This window comes from Chelonoidis abingdonii, chromosome 2 (genome assembly GCF_003597395.2).
Source record: "Chelonoidis abingdonii isolate Lonesome George chromosome 2, CheloAbing_2.0, whole genome shotgun sequence".
NCBI classification, from domain to species: domain Eukaryota; kingdom Metazoa; phylum Chordata; order Testudines; family Testudinidae; genus Chelonoidis; species Chelonoidis abingdonii.
This window is the reverse complement of record NC_133770.1, coordinates 217,527,176-217,549,278: the sequence shown is the minus strand read 5'-3', so window position 1 is coordinate 217,549,278 and position 22,103 is coordinate 217,527,176. Positions and strand designations below refer to the sequence as shown.

The following is a 22,103-nucleotide window of genomic DNA, read 5'->3' as shown; positions in this document are numbered from 1 at the left end:
CATGCTAGCCTGCTGCAGCACAGACCCAGGTCTGGTCCATGTCCCTAAAGCTGCAGACTTTAACCAAAAACTGCTCAGCAGGTCACTTATCTCCAGCACCCAGACACCCAGCTCCCAATGGGATCCAAACCCAAATAAATCCGTTTTACAGGGAAAACTCATAAATTGTCTGCCCTCTATAACTCTGATAGAGAGATGCATAGCTGTTTGCTCCCCCAGGTATTCATCACTTACTCTGGGTTTAATAAAAGAGATTTTATTAAGTGTAAAAAGTAGGATTTAAGTGGTTTCACGTAACAACAGACAGAACAAAGTAAGTGTCATAAACAGATAGCTAAGGGTTATTTGTTAAACCTGTAAAGGGTTAACAAACAGTGACCTGCAACACCTGACCAGAGGACCAATCAGGAAACAAGATACTTTCAAATCTCGGTGGAGGGAAGCCTTTGTTTGTGGTTTTTGGGTTTTGCTTTGTTCTCTCTGAGTCCTGGAAGAGACTAGAGGTGAAACCAGGTTTCTTGCCAATTTCCCTGCTACAGTCTCTTATATATTCAGAATAGTGAGTATTGAGTAAAAAGGCGGTTATAGTCTTTTGATTGTTTCTGTATTTGCAACTGTGTATCTGGCTGGTAGAGTTCTAAGTGTATTTTTGGCTGAAAGTATTTTAAATTGTATTTCTGTTGGGAAGTGCTTTCTCCATTGTCTATAAGTGAAAGACCCCTGTAAATTACATCTAGATTACAGAGACGGAACTTTTTTTAAGCTTTTTTTTTCTTTCTTTTTATTAAAAGTTTTGCTTTTTAAGACCTGTTTGATTTTTTCCCCAGTTGAGGCTCAAGGGAATTGAGTCTGTACTTACCAGGGGAGAAAGAAGGGAGGGGGGTAAGGGGGAATCCCTTTGTTTAGATTCACGGAGCTTGAATCTGTATTGCCTCTGGGTGAGGTGGAAAGCCTCTGTTTTAAGATTCAAGGAGTTGAATCCCAGTGATCTTCTAGGGTAACCCAGGGAGGGAAAGCCTAGGAGAGGCACTAGTGAGGGAAAGAGTTTACTTTCCTTGTATTAAGATCCCGGGGGTCTGGGTCTTGGGGGTCCGCAGGGAAGGGTTTGGGGAGACCAGAGTTATCAGACATTCAAAGATCTGATTGGTGGCAGCGTATCAGATCTAAGCTGGTAATTAAGCTTAGAGGACTTCATGCTAGTACCTCATTTGGACTCTAAGGTTCAGATTGAGGAAGGAATACTATGACAGTAAGTCATAAAGCAAAACATGCAAGTCTAAGCCTAATATATTAAGAAACTGTTTACAGGTAAAATCTCACCCTCAGAGATGTTCCAACAAGCTTCTTTCACAGACTAGACTCCTTCCTAGTCTGGGCCCAATCCTTTCCCCTGGTACAGTTCTTGTTAGTTCCAGCAGACATCTTAGGTGGAAAATGGGTGTTCTTATGACTGGCAACCTCCTTTGTTCTCTTCCACCCCCTTTTATAGCTTTGGCACAAGGTGGGAATCTTTTCTCTCTGGGTCCCCACTCCTCCTTCTAAATGGAAAAGTACCAGATTTAAGATGGATTTCATTACCAGGTGACATGGTCTCATGTCACTGTAATACCTCAATCTTCATTACCCACAGGCTGGCCCTCAGACACGCAGGAAACTTGAGGGTAAATAAACCATCCACAGTTAATTGTCCTAGTCAATGGGAGCCATCAAGATTCTGAACCACCATTAATGGCCCACACTTTGCATAATTACAATAGGACCGCAGTGTTATACTTCATATTTCTAGCTTCAGATACAAGAATGATACATTCATACAAACAGGATGACCACACTCAGTAAATTATAAGCTTTGTAATGATACCTTACGAGAGACCTTTTGCATGAAGCATATTCCAGTTACATTATATTCACGCTCATAAGCATAAAACATGGAGTGCAACATCACAATGTCTTATTACAAGGAACACCACCTGTTTCAGTTGCTTATAAGTTTGCCAAATGCTTGGGCTGAAATTTTCCTGCTGCCTTGTACTGAGCTTCTTGAAAAGCTTTAGCAAAAATGGTTCAGCAGTTTTCCAGAACAAGATTGGGGGAAAATACTACGTTTTACATGTGTTTTTAAAAAACACTACAATTATAATGCTTCCATTCTTTGGATCAGGGATTTGAAATTTTATGAGGTTTTCTTTGGTATTGGGGATGTGCTCTCCTGCTGTTCCTATGAAGAAACTACCCACATTTGGCCAAGTTATAAAAATTTGAAAACTCTTAGTTAAGACGTGCACAGTTAGACTTGTTAGAGCTTGACAGCTTAAATTCTCCCAAGATTCCATCTGTACTTAGCATGCTCCAGGTTGTGACTGCAGGGGCTAAGCAGGACTTCCCTGTAATGTGATGCTGGGCTCAGGAGCTGAGAGAGAGAAATTTTTCTCCTGTGCTCTAGATGATTCATCTGCTGGTGCCTAGGCAGTGTGGAGGAGGAAGTGGTCTGACTCAAATGCAGAGTAGACAAGAGACAGTGGTTGTCAACCTTTCCAGATTACTGTACCCCTTTCAGGAGTCTGAAGCCTGAGCCCTGCTGCCTGGGGCTGAAGCATGTAACTTAGTTTTGCGGGGCCCCCTGCACTTGCAGCCCCTTCCCCACACCTGTTCTGTGGCCCCCTTGGGTTAAGAAACACTGATCTAGATGAGTTGAAATACACAGAGATCTTCCAGGGGGTATCCCCATGGATATGTACCCCTGGTGGAGAACCACTCATTTGGCATGTGCTGGAGGGAGTTGATTGGGACTGGGAGCTTGCGGGCAGGGGAGAGACAGGACTGGCTGGGGAAAGAAACTGGTACTGCAGAGGAGAGACTGAGATCAGATGAGGAGTCCAGCAGAGGTGGGGAGACTGGGATGAGGAGATTGGGGTTTGGACAGGGAGCCTGGAACCAGGGGACAGGGATGAGGAGTCTGGAGTGGGTGAGACAGGGACTGACATGAGGAGCTAGAGTGGGGGGGCGAGAAGAGAGCACAGGGGCAGAGCACACTAGGTACCCCTAGAACACATTCCCCTCCCAGAGCCTGAAATGGGACCCAAGATTCCTGTGTCTCACTGTTCGTCTGCTGTCAGCAAAGATCTGTGAAACCCATCATCAAAATTTCTCATTCCCCCTCTAGTGCTGGTCCACATAAGAGCCCACTACTCCCATTGGCTCAGCTGGCAGAGGCCTGTGCTGTGGATCTGAAGTTCCAATCTTGATGTGTGTGTCGATGTCAGAATGATGGAATTTTTTTTTGTTCAGTTTGTTTTTTTTAAAACCTAGTTTGTATGTAATTTCCTATGTTAAAAGAACACTAAGTTGTGAAGTTGAAGGTTTTTTAGGAAATACCATAATTAAGATTTTTATGTTTCAGCACAAGAATAGGTTTTCCCCCTTCTTCATGGATTGATGATTATTTTGATTGGGTTAAACCACAGTCATCCTGTTGCAGAGTCTACAACACTACTGGACAGTTCTGCAATGCTTCAGGTACTCCATTTTCTTTTTCAGGTTTCCAGTGTTGCTTTAATCATATTTTAAAAAGCTTTTCAAATACATTTTCTTCTAAATAAGGACTTGAATCTACCCTCTTCATTTAATATCACAGTGTTTAACCTGCTTTGTGCAACCGTTTTTTTTGTTTGTTTGTTTTTTAAATTGGCTGAGATGTACTTCTTTAAAATACTTCCCCATTCTGGAATTATTGCCATTTCTGGAAGGAGACTAAATTTAACGCAGTTTAAATGTTAAAATGCTGCATTCTTTGAAGATGCCCTTTCGGATAATACTGTTCCCAAAATAACTCATTGGCTTATGGACCACTTTGATCCTTATGAGCTCTAGATCAGTGCTTCTCAAAGCCGGATCACCACTTGTTCAGGGAAAGCCCCTGGCCGTCTGGGCCAGTTTGTTTACCTGCTGTGTCCGCAGGTTCAGCTGACTGCGGCTCCCGTTGGCCGCAGTTCACCACTCCAGGCCAATGGGGGCTGCAGGAAGTGGCGCAGGCCGAGGGATGCACTTTCCCTGAACAAGCGGTGGACTGGCTTTAAGAAGCATTGCTCCAGATAATGCAATCAGCAGTTTATTGCCCTCATGTTTTGAAAATTGCTTGCACTGTGTCTTGTGTATTGGGATCTGTTGTACAGTACTGAATACAGAACACAGAGGTTGGTAACACTATTTGTTAGTCTTTGTATTGGACTAGCCTTATCTAATGTAACAGCAATTCCAAGCACGAAGAAATGGGTGTATTTGATGCAGAAAATATAGGACTTAGCTCTGTATTTTGGGTCCTCTCTCTGGATAGAGAGAGTTCTATAGCTCTCTGTAGAGAGATATATAAATTTTAGAGAGCTACCTTCTCTAGCAGTGAAAGAAGTAGTTCTTTTAAGGTTGGATGAGCCCTTCGGGTCACTGAGGTGAAACTGAGTATAGTCCAACGTAATATAGATGTACCCTTGCTGTCTGGCTGACATTGAGTGCTTTTTATTTTTTTCTGCTTTTTGTTTTTTCCAGTTGTTGATGTATCGTGCATGCGTTGCCGTCCACTGACTGAAGAAGGCAAGTGGAGGCCTCAGGGTGGAGACTTCATGAAATTTTTGCCAATGTTCTTGTCTGATAATCCTAATCCTAAATGTGGAAAAGGGTAAGTGCCTATAGACTGAATCAGTTTAATCTCTGTTGAAAATTAGCAGGTGAAATAGGAACCAGCAGTGACACTTGTTTATGAAATGTATACCTATCATCCAAGCCTCTGTGGGCACACTTGCATTTTAATTTAAAAACATACTGAAATATAGACCACTTTAAAACCAGCAAATCCTGTTGTGCTCCTATGTCAAAGTTGTAAGTATCAGATTTTCTTTTGTCCTAGTTATCTTGTCTGGAACATTCTACATAAGTGATCAACAACATAAGTCATCTTTTGTGGGGGTGCTATTTTGTACTTTCAGAATATCTTCAGGTAACGCTGTAGAACCTGTTTTGTATCGTAAGAATTTGCAGATAGTTGGATTCCTCTGCTATTTGTCTTTACATTGAGAGATCCTGATTCTTGGCATCAAAATGAGGGCAGTTGATCCTGTTGTTGCTTGACCATGAAGTAATACAGTTGCACTTCATTTACAGAGGCCATGCTGCATATAGCTCTGCTGTCAACTTCATAAACAATAACTCTGATGTGGGAGCTACTTACTTTATGACTTACCATACAGTACTAAAAACCTCAGCTGACTTCATTGATGCTATGAAAAAAGCGCGGATCATAGCAGATAACATTACTGAAACCATGGGGATCAAAGAAAAGAATTACCGTGTGTTCCCTTACAGGTAGGTGTGGATTTTTTCCCCTAGGAATGTGTGTATAGTAACTTTGGGCAGGAGTCGTGGGTTCTGGAGAAAGTGCATGTTGGCTGGATGCATGTATTAAGAGCTGAGGAAGGATCTTAAAATATTTTAGTTGCTTTTTATTATGGTTTAGCAGCTGGAAGTAAGGAATGCCAGCATCATGTGACCGCCAGCATACGTCTCTAGATCCCAGTTTGAGAACCTCTGTGTTAAGGGTTCTACCAAAATAATTAATACATTGTTGTTGGAAACCAGTCCCTTTCCAATGTACTCCTGCCTGCAATTCTTCCACTCTACCCCACAATAAAGACAATGTGGTCTTCTCCAGTCTGCAGGAGTTGTGTGTCTCTACTTCTTGCACCATTATCTTTTCTGAGCCATATGTCCTCTGCTTTTCTTTTTCCTATCTGTGTATGTGGAAGGCTGAACAGCCAGTCAGGAACTTGTGCAGGTCTTAAGGGTTTTCCTTAGATGCCACTATTCCTTCATTTTACCTTCTGGTATTCCCCATCCTTTAAAACTCCTTGGTGTTTTAGACTTTAGTATACTGAACTTTTGAAAAGTTCAAGTGATTCAGTGCTCTAAATTATTGCTGCTAATTGTTGCTGTCCACTTTCCTGACCCTCTTCCCTGATGCTTTTTCTAAACTGTGAGGAATCTTCCCTCATTCTAAAATCCCCATTTGTTGAACAAAAAGCCAACATTTAAATGCCCAGAAGAGAAATGTCTTGCTCCTCAGACCGCTTCAAAACAGCTGATGAAACTAAATTAGAATCAATATCTTGCAGTAAAACTTACTCCTTGGACTTTCTTCACCTTAAAAAACTTTAAAGAATATGAATGTCCTTAAAATATTGATGTTTCGTGAAATTCAGTTTAAGATTTAGCCTATTATCTGTATTTGATATCTTCGTTACTGTCCTGTTCTTAATTAAAAAAATAAAGCTTAAGAAAATAGTTCCCTGGGATTAAAAACTTTTTTTTTCCCCCCAAGTTTGGTTCCTCTGGTTACTCTATGGCTGTTTTCACTTAATGCTGCAGTGCTTCAGTGCAGGCACTTAGTGCAGCGATGGAAGAGGTTCTTCTGTGGCTACAGCTAATCCAACTCCCTGAGAGGCAGTAGCTAGGTTGATGGAAGAATTTTTCTAGTGACCTACTGCTGTCTACACCCAGGGTTAGGTCAGCTTAACTATCTCTCAGGGTGTGGATTTTCATGCACCTGAGAGAGAGTTACGCTCATGTAACTTTTTTTTTTTTTTTCAATGTAGAACAGCCCTTAGTCAAGAAAAGGAATAGATAGGGGTTTTCTACAAACCTCAGTGACTCAAACATTTAGACCTATTTGGGAGATGATTCTTGGTGACCTAACCAAATGGATGGCTAACGACTCTTTTTTTTTTCCACAGTGTGTTTTACGTCTTCTATGAACAATATCTGACAATTGTACGTGACACCATCTTTAACCTCTGCGTGTCCCTGGGATCAATATTCTTGGTGACGACTGTGCTGCTTGGTTTTGAAGTGTGGGCTGCTGCGATGGTATCCATTACTATTGCTATGATACTAGTCAACATGTTTGGAATAATGTGGCTTTGGAGCATAAGCCTGAATGCTGTTTCACTGGTTAACCTTGTTATGGTAAGGGGTGTGTGTGTGTGTGTGTGTGTGTGTTAAAGGGGCTCTAATGTTCTCAGTGCAAAAGCAATGTACATAACTCCAGTCACAGATTTCAGTACATGCTATCTTGTATATCCTGACAATTGTAACTTAATATCTCTTTTGTATAGAAAACTTGCTAAGAGCATGGCTACGCTAGAGTGTTTACTGTGGCGCACCACTATAAACTCTCTAATGTATCCGCTCTAAGCTGGCAGGAGAGCTCTCCTGTTGGCTTAACCATAGACGCTGACTCCGTGGATGCTCCAGAGTTGGAGCACCCACGGAAAAAAATTAGCGGGTGCTTAGCACCCACTGGCAGCTAACTTTCTCCCTTCCCTCCAGTGCCTCCCGTCCGCTGTGGATCAAAATGTCAAGGTTTGTTACATAAGAGAATGTTTGTACAGCAAGACCAGTTGTGTGTGGCTTTCCTCTCAGCAGTACAGTCAGTGATCCAGTCAGTAGCCAGTTTCCTAAGGGTCAATACACTGGTGCTTTTTACATATTAACTGCTTTAATAAATTATATTTAATTCAGCCACTGAGCTCTGTGCTCATGGTTTTGTCACCAGAACCCGCTCTCAAAATTTGCCTTGGAATTTCCGTGATCCCAGCTTTTTAAAAAAAGAATGACAAATTGTATGTCTTGACTCTCTTGTATATTTAGACTGGCATCGTGGATAGTAATTTATAGCCTCTTTGGTGCTTAATACATGGGAGCTGAAGTGAAAGCTTGGTGCCAAGAAATTCACTGACCTGTTCTTACTTTCAGAGCTGTGGTATCTCGGTGGAGTTCTGCAGTCACGTCACAAGAGCATTCACTGTTAGTACCAAGGGTAGCAGAGTAGAACGTGCAGAAGAAGCACTCTTCCGCATGGGCAGTTCTGTAAGTGTCTGTTCCTTTGTACTAATATGTTCCTTTTGTCTGTGTAGACAGAATGACTTAAACTCAAGTTCAGTCTATCCTATCATCACTGCAACTTAAATCAAGTAATACCTTGCTACTTACTACATGCTTATGTTGTATGATCAGCTTTGCCTGTCCTATATTGGGTGTCATTCTCCATTGGTTAATCTGCTGTTATAATGGCATCAATCACAATTTCCCAGATGAGTCTAGATTTCTGTTATAGGCCTGAAAATAAGGTTTATAACTTCTGATTGGTTTGATTTGATTGTAAATTGTTATGCTTAAAATTGATTATAAAACTTTATAAAATTAATTTTTAAATCTGACGATTCAGTGCTAGGACATAGCCTGTAATTTAAAAAATGCTTGTGTAACTTTATTGGCTCAGATGTTCGGCAGGCATTATAAAACTCCAAATTGCACACAGTTTCAGCTTCGACTTCTCTTAGACTCTCTTTAATGTAGCTAGCCTTTGGTGGTGCTTTCAACCAAAATTAGTTGGGGTATAGGCTAAAGCCTGAGTGAAACTTGCACAGGCTAGTTATGTTAACTAACACATGGTATAAACATACTTTTTTGGGGTTTCTGTAGTTACTTGGGTGATCAGCCACACTGCACAGCAATACTCGAGTGTCCTCGCTGGTGTTGCATTCCCCCATGTGTGTCACTAGGACTTGTGGGAGCATGGTTCTTAGTGCTGCAGTAAGCTGAGCTGCTGTGACTTTCCCAGTGAATTGTGTTAGAAATCTTCTGTCCTTCTGGGCATGCAAAGGGATTTGTCCTCTGATGCCTTCCCCACGGCACTAGAATGGTTTATCCTGTGTCCTCACTACAGCACGGGCAGGTTACCAGCCTGATTGCAAGCTTCACTTGGGCTTGAGCGAGACAGCTAGCCTGGGTTGGAAACATCAGTGAATTTGGGTCAGATGTCTGCGTGGATGGGAGCAGCATCTAAGAGAGAACCTGAGTTAAGAACCTGTAGTGAAGTAATCCCCACAGAATAACGCATGTTCAAATCTCAGTGAAGACAAGGCCATTTTCAGTTTTTCCACCTGTTAGGATCCCCCTCTGGTTTATCTTGACTTCCTTTTTATCTAAGGAAGATGCCCCCTGAATGGGAGCAGGGGCCTGTAGAGGCTTAAATATAATTCAAGCACATGATGCTCAAAATTAGATTAAAATCAGCTGGCCACATCGTGGTGTCATCACCACAATAAGGTTCCATTTAAATCATGTCACGTTGGAAGGGGAAATGGTTGTCAGAAAACCTTTTAGCCAAGTCAGAATTCCCTCTTCTAGTTTTTTGTTTTTGTAACATCTAAATATAAAGTGAAATTACTAAGGCAGTGAGATGTGTAATGTTATGGAGGATTTTTTAGCAAGTGGGAGGCCTGGTAGACTGACTGACTTGATCTCATTTCCTTTTTTGATTATATGCTACCCTCTTTTGAATTATACTTATTTTAGCTATATCCCTACTATCCTTCCTCTAGTGCAGGGGTGGGCAAACTTTTTGGCTCGAGGGCCACATATGGGTATGGAAACTGTATGGCGGGCCATGAGTGCTCACGAAATTGGGATGCGGGCTCTGGGGTTGGTTCAGAAATGAGTTCAGGGTGAGGAAGGGGGCTCCAGACTGGGGCAGGAGGTTGGTGGGGCTGTGGGTAGGGGTTTGGGGTACAGGGGGGGCTCCGGGCTGGAACTGAGTTGTTTGGAGGGCAGGAGGGGGATCAGGGTGGGGATTGCAGCATGTGGGGGGGCTTACAGTGCAGACTGGGCGGTGCTTACCTCAAGCAGCTCCCAGAAGCAGTGGCATATCCCCCCTCTGGCTTCTATGTGGAGGTGTGGCCAGGCAACTCTGCATGCTGTCCTGTCTGCAGGCACTGCCCCTTCCCACCCCCACCTCTCCCACTGGCCATGTTCCTGGGCAATGGGAGCTACAGAGCTTGGGGGTGGGGCACTGTGTGGAGCCTCCTATGCACAGGAGCTGGAGGGGGGACATACTGGCTGCTTCCTGGGAGCTGTGTGGAGCAGGGCAAGCTCCTGCTCCCTGATAGGAGCTTGAGGGCTGGATTAAAAGGTCAGACAGTCCAGATGTGGCCTGTAATTTGCCCACTGCTGCTCTATTGAGTTAAATTTAACCCTGTTCTATGCATATAAGGGATGATGGTACTTTCAAGGAATATTGCAATATTTAAACTTGCAGAATGGGGTATGTATTCATTCTCACTGGTTTACTATTGAATAAGCGAGTCATGGAACACCATGTCATTTTGTATGAAATCACTTATTTTTAACCTCTTCTATTATCAGGTTTTCAGTGGCATCACTCTGACAAAATTTGGAGGAATTGTAGTGTTGTTCTTCTCCAAATCCCAAATCTTTCAGATCTTCTACTTCAGGATGTATCTAGCCATGGTGGTGCTTGGAGCTACCCATGGATTAATATTTCTTCCTGTTATGCTTAGTTATATAGGTAAGAATACACTTGACTGCTCAAGATGGATTTTAAAATTAGTCTCTCCTTCAAATTATCCCTTTCATTCAGGATAGGAGTCAGCAACTGTATGCCTATATAAACTGTCTTTAAAAACAGCTAGGGATAACTGGTATAGTTACTTCAGATACACGGGATCACCTGTTATGACCCACTTACAGTTTAGTTTGTAGTAATTTGGTCCTGTTGAAGTAGAGCTGTTTACATCAGACTTTCCATCCCTTTTCAGTAGTCTATAGTTGCACACCTTGTTGGTAGCATTCCTGGAGTGCTACCAATTTCAGTGATTTTTGTCTTCCTGAGTCTCCCTTCTCAAGCCCTCCGTACAGTATCCTTTCCATCTTTAAGTGAGTCGCCTCCTACTGCGCTGTGAGTACAGAAATGTTCACTGAAAGAGCTGTGTCATAAGTTAAGAACAGCTGTTAAATGAAAAATGCTTAATTCTGCTTCCCCCTTTCACCCATTTAGAAAGGGAAACCTCTCCACTGCGTGCTTTTCTACATCACTTGTATTATGAAAGTATATTACCTAGTAGTGGGTCATTAGCGGTTGTGCTGTATACAAAATAATTTAATCTTCAAAGTTAATGTTTTGGCATATCGATTTTAGTGTTAAGATCTCCTCACTTAAACATTGGTTCTTAATTACTTAAAGGAATACTTTTCATGAAAGCTGTATTTCCTTTAGAGGAAGTATTTGCCAGAAAGTAGATAATGCATCAGTTCTGGTTTGACTGACAATACTGCCCACATTACTGATGGAGGATTTCAGAATATAACTTTTTTTTTTTTTTTTCTTTTATTCAGGCCCATCAGTAAATAAAGCTAAAACTCGTGCCGCCCAAGAAAGATACAAACGTACAGAACGAGAGAGACTCCTCTACTTCTAGCCCTTTTAACAGTGTTCAGTGGCTTAAGCCCCATTCAGCATAAGACTGAACTGCAGCAATGTTCTATGACTATCACACTGTAACCACTGGTTTAAACTTGTGCACCAATCCATCTACAGGCAAACAGCAGCTTTGGACATAAAGCTTTCAATCTCAGGAAATGCTACATGTGACTCATGGACTAGTATTACTAAAACTAGATGTATTAACAGGATCATCTTTTTCTTTGAGAAATATAAGTTGAAAACTTTGTCCAGCAAGGTGACGTGTGTATGAGAATAGACTGCCAAACCACTGATGCTACTTTTAAATGCAACTCAATGCAACTTTTTGGCTCTATTTTTAGGGAAAAACAAGCCATCACTCGAGGATGTGTAATATTTTTAGTAATATTTGCCACAATGGTCTGCGTATACTTTATTATAAAATTTGTAGTTCAAAATCTCATTACTGTTTTCATACAAAATGTATAATTTATTGCATTTCACTTTCAGAAAGTGGTAGGCTTCATGAGAGCCTGTTCTCCAAAAATCTGCTTGAAGAAGGTTACATGTTCTTCACAATGTTCTCCTGCAAGACAGGACAAAAGGTTTAGGGACAATGTAATAGGATTTTGTGCTAAAACAGCTGGAGTGACATTCAAATTCAGAACAAAATCAACTGCACCAATAGTAGCGTTTAGCTTTTTCCTACATGGAAGTGGTTTTTGCTTTACTTACGTTTTTAGCTTTTTTCATTAGAAGCAGCTACGATTTTTAGAGTGAACCTCCATTTTAAGGCCTGTCAGCTGAACAGCCTTAAGTGGACATTTGCGTCAGCTTCTTCTGTTTTTAATGGTGCTTTCACCTTGGTGAGACTGTAAAATCTGCGAGATCTGGGCATAGTTCTAGTAGGCTAGAGGCACATGCAGCACACATTTTGCAATAACTTGGAAGGGAGGTATTAAAGCAGTTAAATGGAAACGGATAGTCCTTTGTTACTTTGTTTTGGGTTTAGGTTGAGCGTGTTACCTTATGAATCCAAAATTTTGTTATTCACTAGTCCATAATTCCATCTCATGTTCAAGTGACTTCACACAAGAGGAATGAGACAGCAGGGATGGTGTAAGTCAATTTTTTTTATGCAGTAGAGTTAAATTTCAGATAGCTTTAGGTTGATGAATGTTCCATTAACTAATTATTTTGAAAACCTTCTGTATGCACACTTTTTTGTAAACTTGATATTGGGGGAAGGGCACTGAAGAGCCTAACTTAAATGTTTCTAATAAACTAAGGCTGTTTGTTTATGATGATGTGTAACTTGGCTGTGTGTGCTGACAAAGAAAGCAACACATGAATGGGATACAGAGAATATTTTGCTGAAGTTCTAAGCAGTAGCTGCTGTCTTAAGGGATGTCAAACAGCTGGAGCATCACCACTGCTCAAGATGCAGTACAGAGTACAAGTGTGCCTGAGTCTGTACTTGGATGGTGAGCTGATGTGGCAGTGTACCCCTGCCTATCTTTAGTCCAGTGCTCTACTAGGGTTAAGAGGTACCCACTAAGCTGCAGTGTAGCCATAGTGGGTAAAACAGCATGTTAAACACTGTCCTTTTTTATAAATTAACTAATTTCTTTGCCTTATTGGGACACCCATTTATGACTTGACTCCTGCAACTGATTCAAATTACAAAATTATCTGCTAAATTACAAGTAGTGAACAGAAGTCATGACATCTGTCTTTTCAGGCCTTTTCATTCTTTGTCTCAAGGTAAGTGTCACTCCTTTTAAACACCTGATGAAAGGCTGGTGTGAATCAGTCTCATGGTAACCTAAATCCTGCCAATGTTAGGAGCCAACTAGCACTACAGGAATGTGTGTACACTATGAACGTTTTCTCCTCCTCCCCCCCAAGTAACTTTACTGTAGCCTGGGCAAGTTGGAGTTCTAGCACTCATTGGTGGTCAAGCTAAACAGGTCCACATCAGCAAGGTAATGAAATCTTTACTACACTAGGAAAATGTGCTAGACAAGACCTAGAGCCTAGTCAGGCCCAACTGCTTAACAGGAATTAGCTAACATGCTCAAGAGCTCTAGTGAACACACAGAGCTGTGATCCTAATCAAGGCATTGCCTTCCACATTGAATAAAGACTAGTGCTGGAAGATTAATTTCTAACATGAGGTCAAGTGCTTGTTGTTACTAGAGCTTAGACACTTCATCTATAACTGGAATCATTTTATACATTATGGGGGTAAGGTAGACCACCCCTACTACCTGGAGTATCTGTACATGCTGCAAGTTAGAACCATGGCCCAGCCTCTCTCCCCCTTGAGAGCTTTCAATAGCTTCTATAGCCAACAGGCCCTTAGTTAACAGAGTCAATGCCATTTCCCTCCCCCTTCAGTCAAACCAGGAGATGTTAGCACAAACATAGTTCTCTTCCCTCCTTGAGCCAGTGAGGGAATCTTCAGTAACCAGGACCTAAGTGGACCACAGAGTTACATTAAAGAAAGTCGAACATATTTTATACCATCCTTTTACCTGGGGTGAAGTTAGGTTTCCCTCGTAGCCTCTGATTTCTTTGTTCAAAGAACCTGAATATGGTATAAAAAAGCATGTTGTCATCTGCCTGCTTTGCTGCATCAAGGAACTTGCGGGCAGAAACACTGTCATGTCCTCCAACACCCCTGATGAATCGCAAGGCAGTCAGCACCTGGTGCTTGGACAACAGAACCTCTACTATTTCATCGTTTGCTGTCGAAAGTCTCTGCAAAGCCAAGTAACATGACAAAGCAATTATATTAATACAGCAGAAAGTCAAATATTATTGTAATACAGCCACCTCTCCTATATACTGTCTGATCAGGTAAAATACAGTAGGGTTTTCATGCCTGCTATCTACCTGTGACATGTTTGAAGCGTATTTGTTTACACACTGATTCTTACCTTTAACATGTCCAGAGACAACTGATGTGCAGGGGGATAAATGCTCTCGAGAGACAACAGCAGACAGGCCTGAAACAGACCAACTTTAACTTTTGAAACAGTATTATTAAAGTATTACCGTTAATTAAATTAATCTTAAAACAGCTGTCATGGAATCCATATTAAAATACATACCAATGGCTTTGAGTCACTTAGCACATGGTACTGCAGGAACTGATGAAGCATGTAGAACAGGTTGTGCTGAACAAGCGTTTTAATGACCAGTTCATATAGATAATGCTGAGGATGCAAGAGACAGGGAAAGAAACTCTAAAGCAGTTTGACTCAATATCAAGTCTTCAGTTGTTTGATGGGTTTCAAGATCTTCTAGAAGGTGGAACTGAACAAGATTTTAGTTAGAAGCATACATAAGACTTCCAGTTTGAGTACTAGCTTTTCCCCTATTCCCAGTTAAATGTAAGCAGTGTGGCTCAATGAAGTTTCTTCCATTTTTTTATTCTGTTGCTCAAATAATTAGACTAAGGTTGCCAGCTTTAGTAGCCTATAGAGATGGTTCATTTATCTTTCACAGCAGGCTTCTGGTTGGTATGTGGGTGCTGAAATTGTACCGAAAGTAACCTTAGAAGCACAGTGATGTAAGTTTCAGGTAGCTGGTTAGAGACTGGACCCTTCACCTTAAGGCCAAGCTGCTGCCAAGGCTTGCTGACTCTTCCTTTCCTGCTTTTTGAAAATCTGGACTGTATTTTGAACTGATAGCTAGAACCCAGAGATACTGCTCATCTTCCACCTCTACTATTGTAACAAGGCCCATACTATCCCCCCCATTTTCCAGGAAACTATTTAAAAGCATAAGCACGCACTGCCCATTATTGCTGTTTGAGGAACTTTACCTGAACTGCAATCTGGAACTGGTTAAGAGAGCGAATGTATTCCATCAAGACTGCTATAGTGAACTTGTGAGGCGCTTCCTATGCAGCAAGCAGAAAAATTATGGTAGTTAACATCCTAAAGTGGCAACCTGTACACTGGTTAATGGCTTAGATTAGCACCAGATTCTCATGTCAAGTACTGGCAGAAGTTACTGAATTTTGATATTCAGCTAGTCTGTTACCAAAGAGAGCTTGTGTCCTTCAGAAGAATTGTAGTGAGTATCACCAGTCTTTCTGTAGTTCCACATACCCAACCCTCCTCTTAGGAAAATTTCCCTGTCTAGCACTATCAGTTTTTTGCACTTGATTCACTCACACCTACAAGTTGTTTTTTTACTAACCTTCTTTTCAGTAAACACTGACAGAACATGCGTGTACATGTCAGACTGGTCAATAACTGCTTGGGTACGGACTGGACGTTTCAGAAGGGGATTGCCTCGGCTCTGGCCTGTTTCTACCACCTACAACAAGGCAGAGGGAAGACGAATAGTCTCATTAACAGAAAGCTATTCTGTACTGAGTAGGCTTTATGTACACAGGGCTAAGTAATCTAGTATACGTTAGCCTTAGATCAGACCACTAACTTTGCTTGAAAGGGAACATGCTGTTTAACTTTGACAAATATTCCTGATCCAACTCTTAGTGTAAAACGAAAAATCTTTAGCTTTATTCAGTAAGTCAAGTTTTGGTAGGGCTTAGCTCTATACAGGATACCCCATAATATATATTAAATACAATGCAGAATGGTGCTTCATTGCAGTGTACGTTATTCCCAGTGGTAGCTGGCTACTCAATAGTTCCACCAGAAATACTCAAGTTAGGTGCAACCTAAAAAACTGATTGGTTGAAATATTTAGAACACAAGTCATAAAATTCAAATTCATGGTTCCGCAGCAGTATATATAAGAAGAACAGCTACAATGCTGTGAAGTTGAAGTTCTGTACACATGGAAGGGGGGGAGATGCACTTGCTGTGGCTAACTGACTTCAGTTTTCATCTCTGTGATGAAAACCATAAGGGGTAGTATTTTTTGAAATTGTCTAAATAGCCACTGATGCAGATTACTTACCATGGTATAAATCTGCTCTGCTTCCAAGTACTTTTTATATTCGTGATTGAGTTTGTCAAAAACAGTGGCAATCACAGCCAACGTTCCCCTGTCTGGGTCACTTAACACTGAAAGACAGTAGCCATAAAAAACAAGATACTGATGAAACAGTCTCTCCCTTGCTAGTTGAGTACATACTCCAGTAATGTTTTACCACAGACTCTTTACAAGGTGTTACATTCAGGAAATGCTCTTAACCACAGCACAGTAGGTCAACTGACCCATGAACATCCTAAATTCCACTTTCTCTTTACACTAAGGGTATGTCTGCTCTATGGGCAGTAGAGCTGCAGCTATGCCACTGAAGCACCCGTAGCATAGACACTTTCCACATCAACAAGATGTTTTTCTGTATGTGTAACCATGTCTACACTGGAGGTTAACTATGGTGTTCAGGTGTGTCAACATGGCTAGATATAAATGTTAAGTGTAGACTATGGTAAGCACTATGCTTAATTGGAATGCAAATGCCTTTTGCTAGGACATGAAGTGTCATTTGGTGAAATCAAGAATTGGTTCAAAGAAGGAACCAGACTCATCTTATATTTTCAAGCACGTGCACGCACAATAGCCCTCAGAAATGATTTTCCGGGAGATATTCAAAAGCAACATGGCTTAGATATTGTTGGCAACATAAGCAACATCACTGATGAGAGACTATATTTAGAATGTGGTACAGTCACTGGTACACAGAATGCTCCCCTATTTTAGTCTCTGGTAGTTCACAAAATAAGATACTGAGCTCAAGGCAACGGAGAACTAGCCTTAAATGAGGACAGTGTAGGAAGACACCTAAAATGCTTCCAAGAATAAGACAGAGACACGCAATCAGTAAGAGCAAGACTTACTCTGAGAACACACAGATAGGATAACCATTTTGCATTCCTTCCTCTGGAGAAGAAAATCCATTAGCTTTCCTTTATCTGGCAAGAGGTTAACCACAGGCTCAAGTTTCACCTCGAGATTCCAGAGATAACCTAGATTTGAGAGCGCCAACCATCAAGCCTTATTAAAAATATTAAACTAAAACAAAGCTATTTACACAACTAGTGAGGGCCACTTAAGTTTTCACTTAACACATGAAAAGTCATAAGATGACAGTCTTCCATACCCATACAAGTTATTTTACACTTAGGCCTCATCTACACTACAAAGTTTCAGCAGCAAAAGTTATGCCACTTTAATTAAAGCACTTCAATTAAAAATCGCTGTTGCATCTCCACACTAGCAGCTGTTGCATTGACACAGAGAGCAGTGCACTCTGGTAGCTATCCCACTGTGCAACTGGCCACAGGGTGCTTTGGGAAGGGTTTGCAATGGTTCATGGAGCAGGTACAGTGTCACATGATGCAGATTTCTCAATCCTACCATTTCATGGGAATCCTAGTAGATTGTCAGCTGCTCTTCAACTGAAAGCGGGGTGGAGGGGAAGAAGGAGAGTGGTGTGTCTGGGGTGCTGGATACAGCAGGCTGACCAACCTATCCTGAGGCAGAGAGAGGGACAGACACACACCATCAGCCCCTGGCTCTGCTCGGCACAGCAGTCTCTCCCGGAGCAGCCTGCTCTGCCTGCCTATGGTTCTGTGATTCCCTCCAAGTTCTTCCTGAGCTGATGGGAGCACCATCCTGACCAGCGCTGTGAGCTCTCTGTGCTGAGGAATGTCAAAACAGCAGTCCTGTCTCCTTTCCCTCCTTCTCACTCTCTGCAGACTCAGGGCTGTGTTCCTAGTGCAGGGCAGAACAGGAACATTCCTCCTTAATGGTTAGTTCCCAGAGCAGCATGCTCTGCTGTTAGATACTTCCCAGAGCTTTGAAAGGGGAGGGGCACATGCCTGCAGGGCAGCAGAGATCAAAACAGTGAGCATAGCAGACACAGCAGGCATTATGGGACACTGGTGGAAGCCACCTATGTAGACAAAACAAACAGCCAAGTCTACACTGACTCTTTGTCACTAACTTTGCCAGAAAAAGCTCTATGCCTCTCACTGAAGTGGTTTTGTTTTGTTAGCAAAACAGCAGAGTTTTGCTGCCAAAAATAGCTTTGTAGTGTGTACACCTCCTGTTTTGTTGGCAGCTTTTGCCAACAAAACTTTGTAGTGTAAACGAGGCCTTAGTTTCTCCCATTCTGCCTCTTTTGTTAAGAGGTATCCAAAATAGTTTAATTACTTAAGTGACAACCATGTAATCACCTTCAGTTATGCTTCATTACCCTGATGTCCATTAGTGAGATTCACATTGGTTACTTCCATTTAGACCAATGGTTCCCAAAGTGGGATCCCTGAACTTGTGGAGTTCCATCATGGATCCATCCCTTGAGCCAGCGTACTGCAGCAGGACATTTGGAGGATGCCATTTTGTTCTTACATGCACTGTGCGTGAGAGGTCACCCTGGTGGGGACATTCTTACTCTGATACAGTTTAATGGTTGTAATAAATAAATAACCTCTAATAATTGCAGACTGTTTACTTTTGGTTCCATTGAGTCTTATTTTAATTGCAAAAATATATTTTTAAATAAACATAGCCAATAGAACAACAATATGAAACTTCTATATCACAAATGAAAGGGGTCCAGAAAACTTAGGCAAATGCCAAAAGGGTCCTTGGTGGAAAAAAGTCTGGGAACCACTGATTTAGACTATTAAAAAGCTAATGGGACTGGAATTAGAAGGATAAAGGTGCTGTACTTAAACCTAAAAATTAATGGGAAACTTATCACATCCAATTTACCTTCACTTGCGCTGATTATAATATCAGGCTGAAAGACAATCCAGGAGGAGGAATCTAAATGTTAAAGAAAATTCTTAAGAAATAAAACACCAGCCCTACTTTTGATACTAGCATATCTGTTTATAAAACCACTTATCTCATAATAGCATTAGCTTAAATAAATAAGCCCCCAGACGTTGCCGATTAGGACCAAATTCAAGCAGCCTCATTCAAATCTCCAACACTGTCCCCCCTTTGTTGTTTATCATCCCTTATGAACCAGTCACAAGATGATTTCCTCATTTCCCTATGACATTTCAGCCGAATACATTAAAGGAATTTCATTCCTAGACCTCTTAACATTAACATATATTTTGATTCTGTATTGCAGCGATAGCACACTTTTGCTTTCAAAAGCTTTATTCCACCATTTAATTCTCAGAGAAGCCTTATCTGAAATGAGAGACTATGAACCCCACAATGCTATCTTAGTCACATTAGAGTGGGACTACACTTAAAATATTTTGTTCTGATATTCCATTCTTTCATCAAAAAGCTACTAACAGACTTGTTTAACAGGCAAGAAAGAACAAATATTTGACTCCCCTTTTTCACTTTATTTCTAATAGCAGAAATGCTCTAAATTGGCAGGTGCATAGAGAAACTATTACATCTGGACAAAGTTCCAGAATAAAATAGAACCAAAGGATACAAAGTTTACATGGAACAGGAGACTGATTAGTCACGGAGGCTGGACCTGCACATGGAGGGAAAAGTTAACGTCTGAAACAAAGAAAAACAAGTTCCAGGCCAGACGGATTTCTCCAGCTGCTATGAGTAGGTAAGGTTTATTAGCAGATTAGTGTACACATTCTTTGTTATGCAAGAAATTAACCATCTGTTTTCCCTGTCAAGATGCTGTATCTCAGTTTTTAGTAAAATGTGACAAAAGCAAGTGTGAATTGTGACACCTTGTGTTGTGTTGGAATCATAACTTGCCACTTAGTGTTGCAAAAAGTCTTTTAACCATATACACTTAAGTAGCTTGTTGCTTTGATGTAGCTGTATGAACAAGAAGCTACATATTACTGTTAACTGACTGCAGAACTTGTTGCCTCTTGAGAGGCTCTGTGCTCCTTCTGCCTCCCCACTCATTAGTGTGGGTGTTATGATTTCAACACAACACACAAGTAATCCACAACTCAGTTAAAAAGAAAAAACATGCCATAACCCATCCTAACAATAAAAATAATGCTGCTCAGTTTGCTAGATACTGCATGCAAACACATCACTGTATTTTTTAGTTCCTCAAAACACTGGACAGTGGTTTTTGCATTCTGAAATTAAGCAATCCTGTTTGTTACACAATATTATTTGTGAAGTAGTTACATATATACCCACAAAACACATACACCACTTGACAAATCACATCTTCCAGAATCACTATTTCCATTGTGATTCAGAGAAAAGAACAGGCCAGAATTAAAAACTCTTTAAAGAGGAAGATCCCATCTCAGGCAAAATATATACAAGAGCCTCTAGTCCAATGTAACATAGCCATTGTGCGCTAGCTACACTGCTTGTAGAATCGTAACTCTGGTGCTACTGTATCTGACCCAGGGATGAGCATCCCAGTGCAGGAAGGATCTTCAGGTGGTGCAGAGTTTGTGCAAGTAGATGTTTCTATTCCACCCATGGCTAGTGTAAGGGGCCTGGATATTGCTATGCTGTGTTGATCCTCTGCCATGGTTTCAGCACCTGGGAGCTGTTGGCAACTACAGTATATTACAGAAACCCTCAGGTTGCTCTAATGTACGCCTAGGGACCACCCCTGCTACACACAGCAGCTCCAGAATTGGGGGAGCGCAAAGGCGTGCTTTACACCACCATAGCTGTATGGTAGGAGACACCCTGTTAAAGTAACAAGTCAGTACTTTAATTTTATATACATGAACATTTCACTGGCACTGAACACAACTCCCACTCCCCACTTAAATTTTACCTCAAGGTACGATGGTAGGTGAATAAGTATCTATTTTAAGGAGTAACGGTTACTTTTGTGCATTTTAAACCATAGTGTAAGCATAAGAGGAGAGGAAGGGTGATCCAGTGATTAGGACGTTCAGCTGGGGTTCAGAAGACGGGGTTCAAGTCCCTGCATTGCCATACACGTCCTGAGTGACTCTGGACAAATTACTTACCCTCTGTGCCTTGTACCCAAACCCACCTCCTAAGATGGGGAATAACAGCACTTCCCTACCTCACAGGTGTTGTGAGGAAAAATACATTGAAGACTGTGAGGCACTTAGATACTATGCTGATTGGGGTTGTATATGTACCTAGGATTGAAAAACATGATCACTGTGTTTAAGTGCCATGTAATAAATTTTACCTGCCACAGGGATCTGATAGGGCTGTATTGATCGAGCTGGAAGAACAAGTTGATGAAGGGTAACGGTCCCATCAAATTCTCCTTTTAGTTTGATATCAAATATTACAGATGTCTAAAATTGAAAAGAAAGTGCCCCTCATTTTTCATGTCCATGAGAAGATATTCACCAATTACAAGAGCACATCAAGTTATTCATGTTCAAATTCTTTTGCATTTATTTCATCCTCTGCTCTTGTAATAATTAAATCATATTACTTCACTTGGTTTATAGGTTTTTCAAAATTATCAGAAGTATATTTTCCTCAAAATTATTAAAGACTCATGTAATGTCTCAAGACTTCCACAAACTGTAAAGCTGGGTTTGAATTTTGTTAATATTAGCTAAAAAACACAGATGGTATGATTTTGCCACAAGTACAGTGTCTTCTCTGTGGGAGACCTGTATTAGAGAGATCTCACACTTTGCATTACAGGGACTCCATGGCAAATTTAAAATTAATGGCATGTAACCTATTCACATTGTGCACTGTCTGTCTTCTGCATGTATACACCAGCACTTGCTGCTTGACCCAGCTAGTACTGGAGAATAAACATATCTTACAAAATGTTAAATTAACATACAGCACTAAAACGACAATTAAAAACCCTGCTCTGCTACATCTACTAAGGGGGCATATTATCCAAACTTTTTTAAGCTGCCTGGAAGGAGTTCAT

The 22,103-nt window shown here is 41.2% G+C and overlaps 2 protein-coding genes across 2 annotated transcripts in view; one reads left to right on the top strand and one right to left on the bottom strand.

Annotated features, from left to right (window-relative positions):
- Positions 1-12,609, top strand: part of NPC1 (NPC intracellular cholesterol transporter 1) — a 56,746-nt gene extending 44,137 nt beyond the window's left edge. The window contains exons 19-25 of the mRNA XM_032795813.2: positions 3,401-3,516; positions 4,543-4,672; positions 5,155-5,355; positions 6,780-7,011; positions 7,801-7,914; positions 10,252-10,414; positions 11,242-12,609. Coding sequence (XP_032651704.1) covers positions 3,401-3,516; positions 4,543-4,672; positions 5,155-5,355; positions 6,780-7,011; positions 7,801-7,914; positions 10,252-10,414; positions 11,242-11,324 — 1,039 coding nt within the window. The 3' untranslated portion in view covers positions 11,325-12,609. The remainder of the gene's footprint in view (positions 1-3,400; positions 3,517-4,542; positions 4,673-5,154; positions 5,356-6,779; positions 7,012-7,800; positions 7,915-10,251; positions 10,415-11,241) is intronic.
- Positions 11,729-22,103, bottom strand: part of RMC1 (regulator of MON1-CCZ1) — a 29,261-nt gene continuing 18,886 nt past the window's right edge. The window contains exons 10-20 of the mRNA XM_032795814.2: positions 21,390-21,501; positions 19,710-19,754; positions 19,019-19,072; positions 17,137-17,265; positions 16,250-16,356; positions 15,521-15,640; positions 15,141-15,218; positions 14,425-14,529; positions 14,251-14,319; positions 13,846-14,071; positions 11,729-11,894 (exon numbers count right to left, since the gene is read on the bottom strand). Of these exons, the coding sequence (XP_032651705.1) occupies positions 11,815-11,894; positions 13,846-14,071; positions 14,251-14,319; positions 14,425-14,529; positions 15,141-15,218; positions 15,521-15,640; positions 16,250-16,356; positions 17,137-17,265; positions 19,019-19,072; positions 19,710-19,754; positions 21,390-21,501 (1,125 nt within the window). The 3' untranslated portion in view covers positions 11,729-11,814. The remainder of the gene's footprint in view (positions 11,895-13,845; positions 14,072-14,250; positions 14,320-14,424; positions 14,530-15,140; positions 15,219-15,520; positions 15,641-16,249; positions 16,357-17,136; positions 17,266-19,018; positions 19,073-19,709; positions 19,755-21,389; positions 21,502-22,103) is intronic.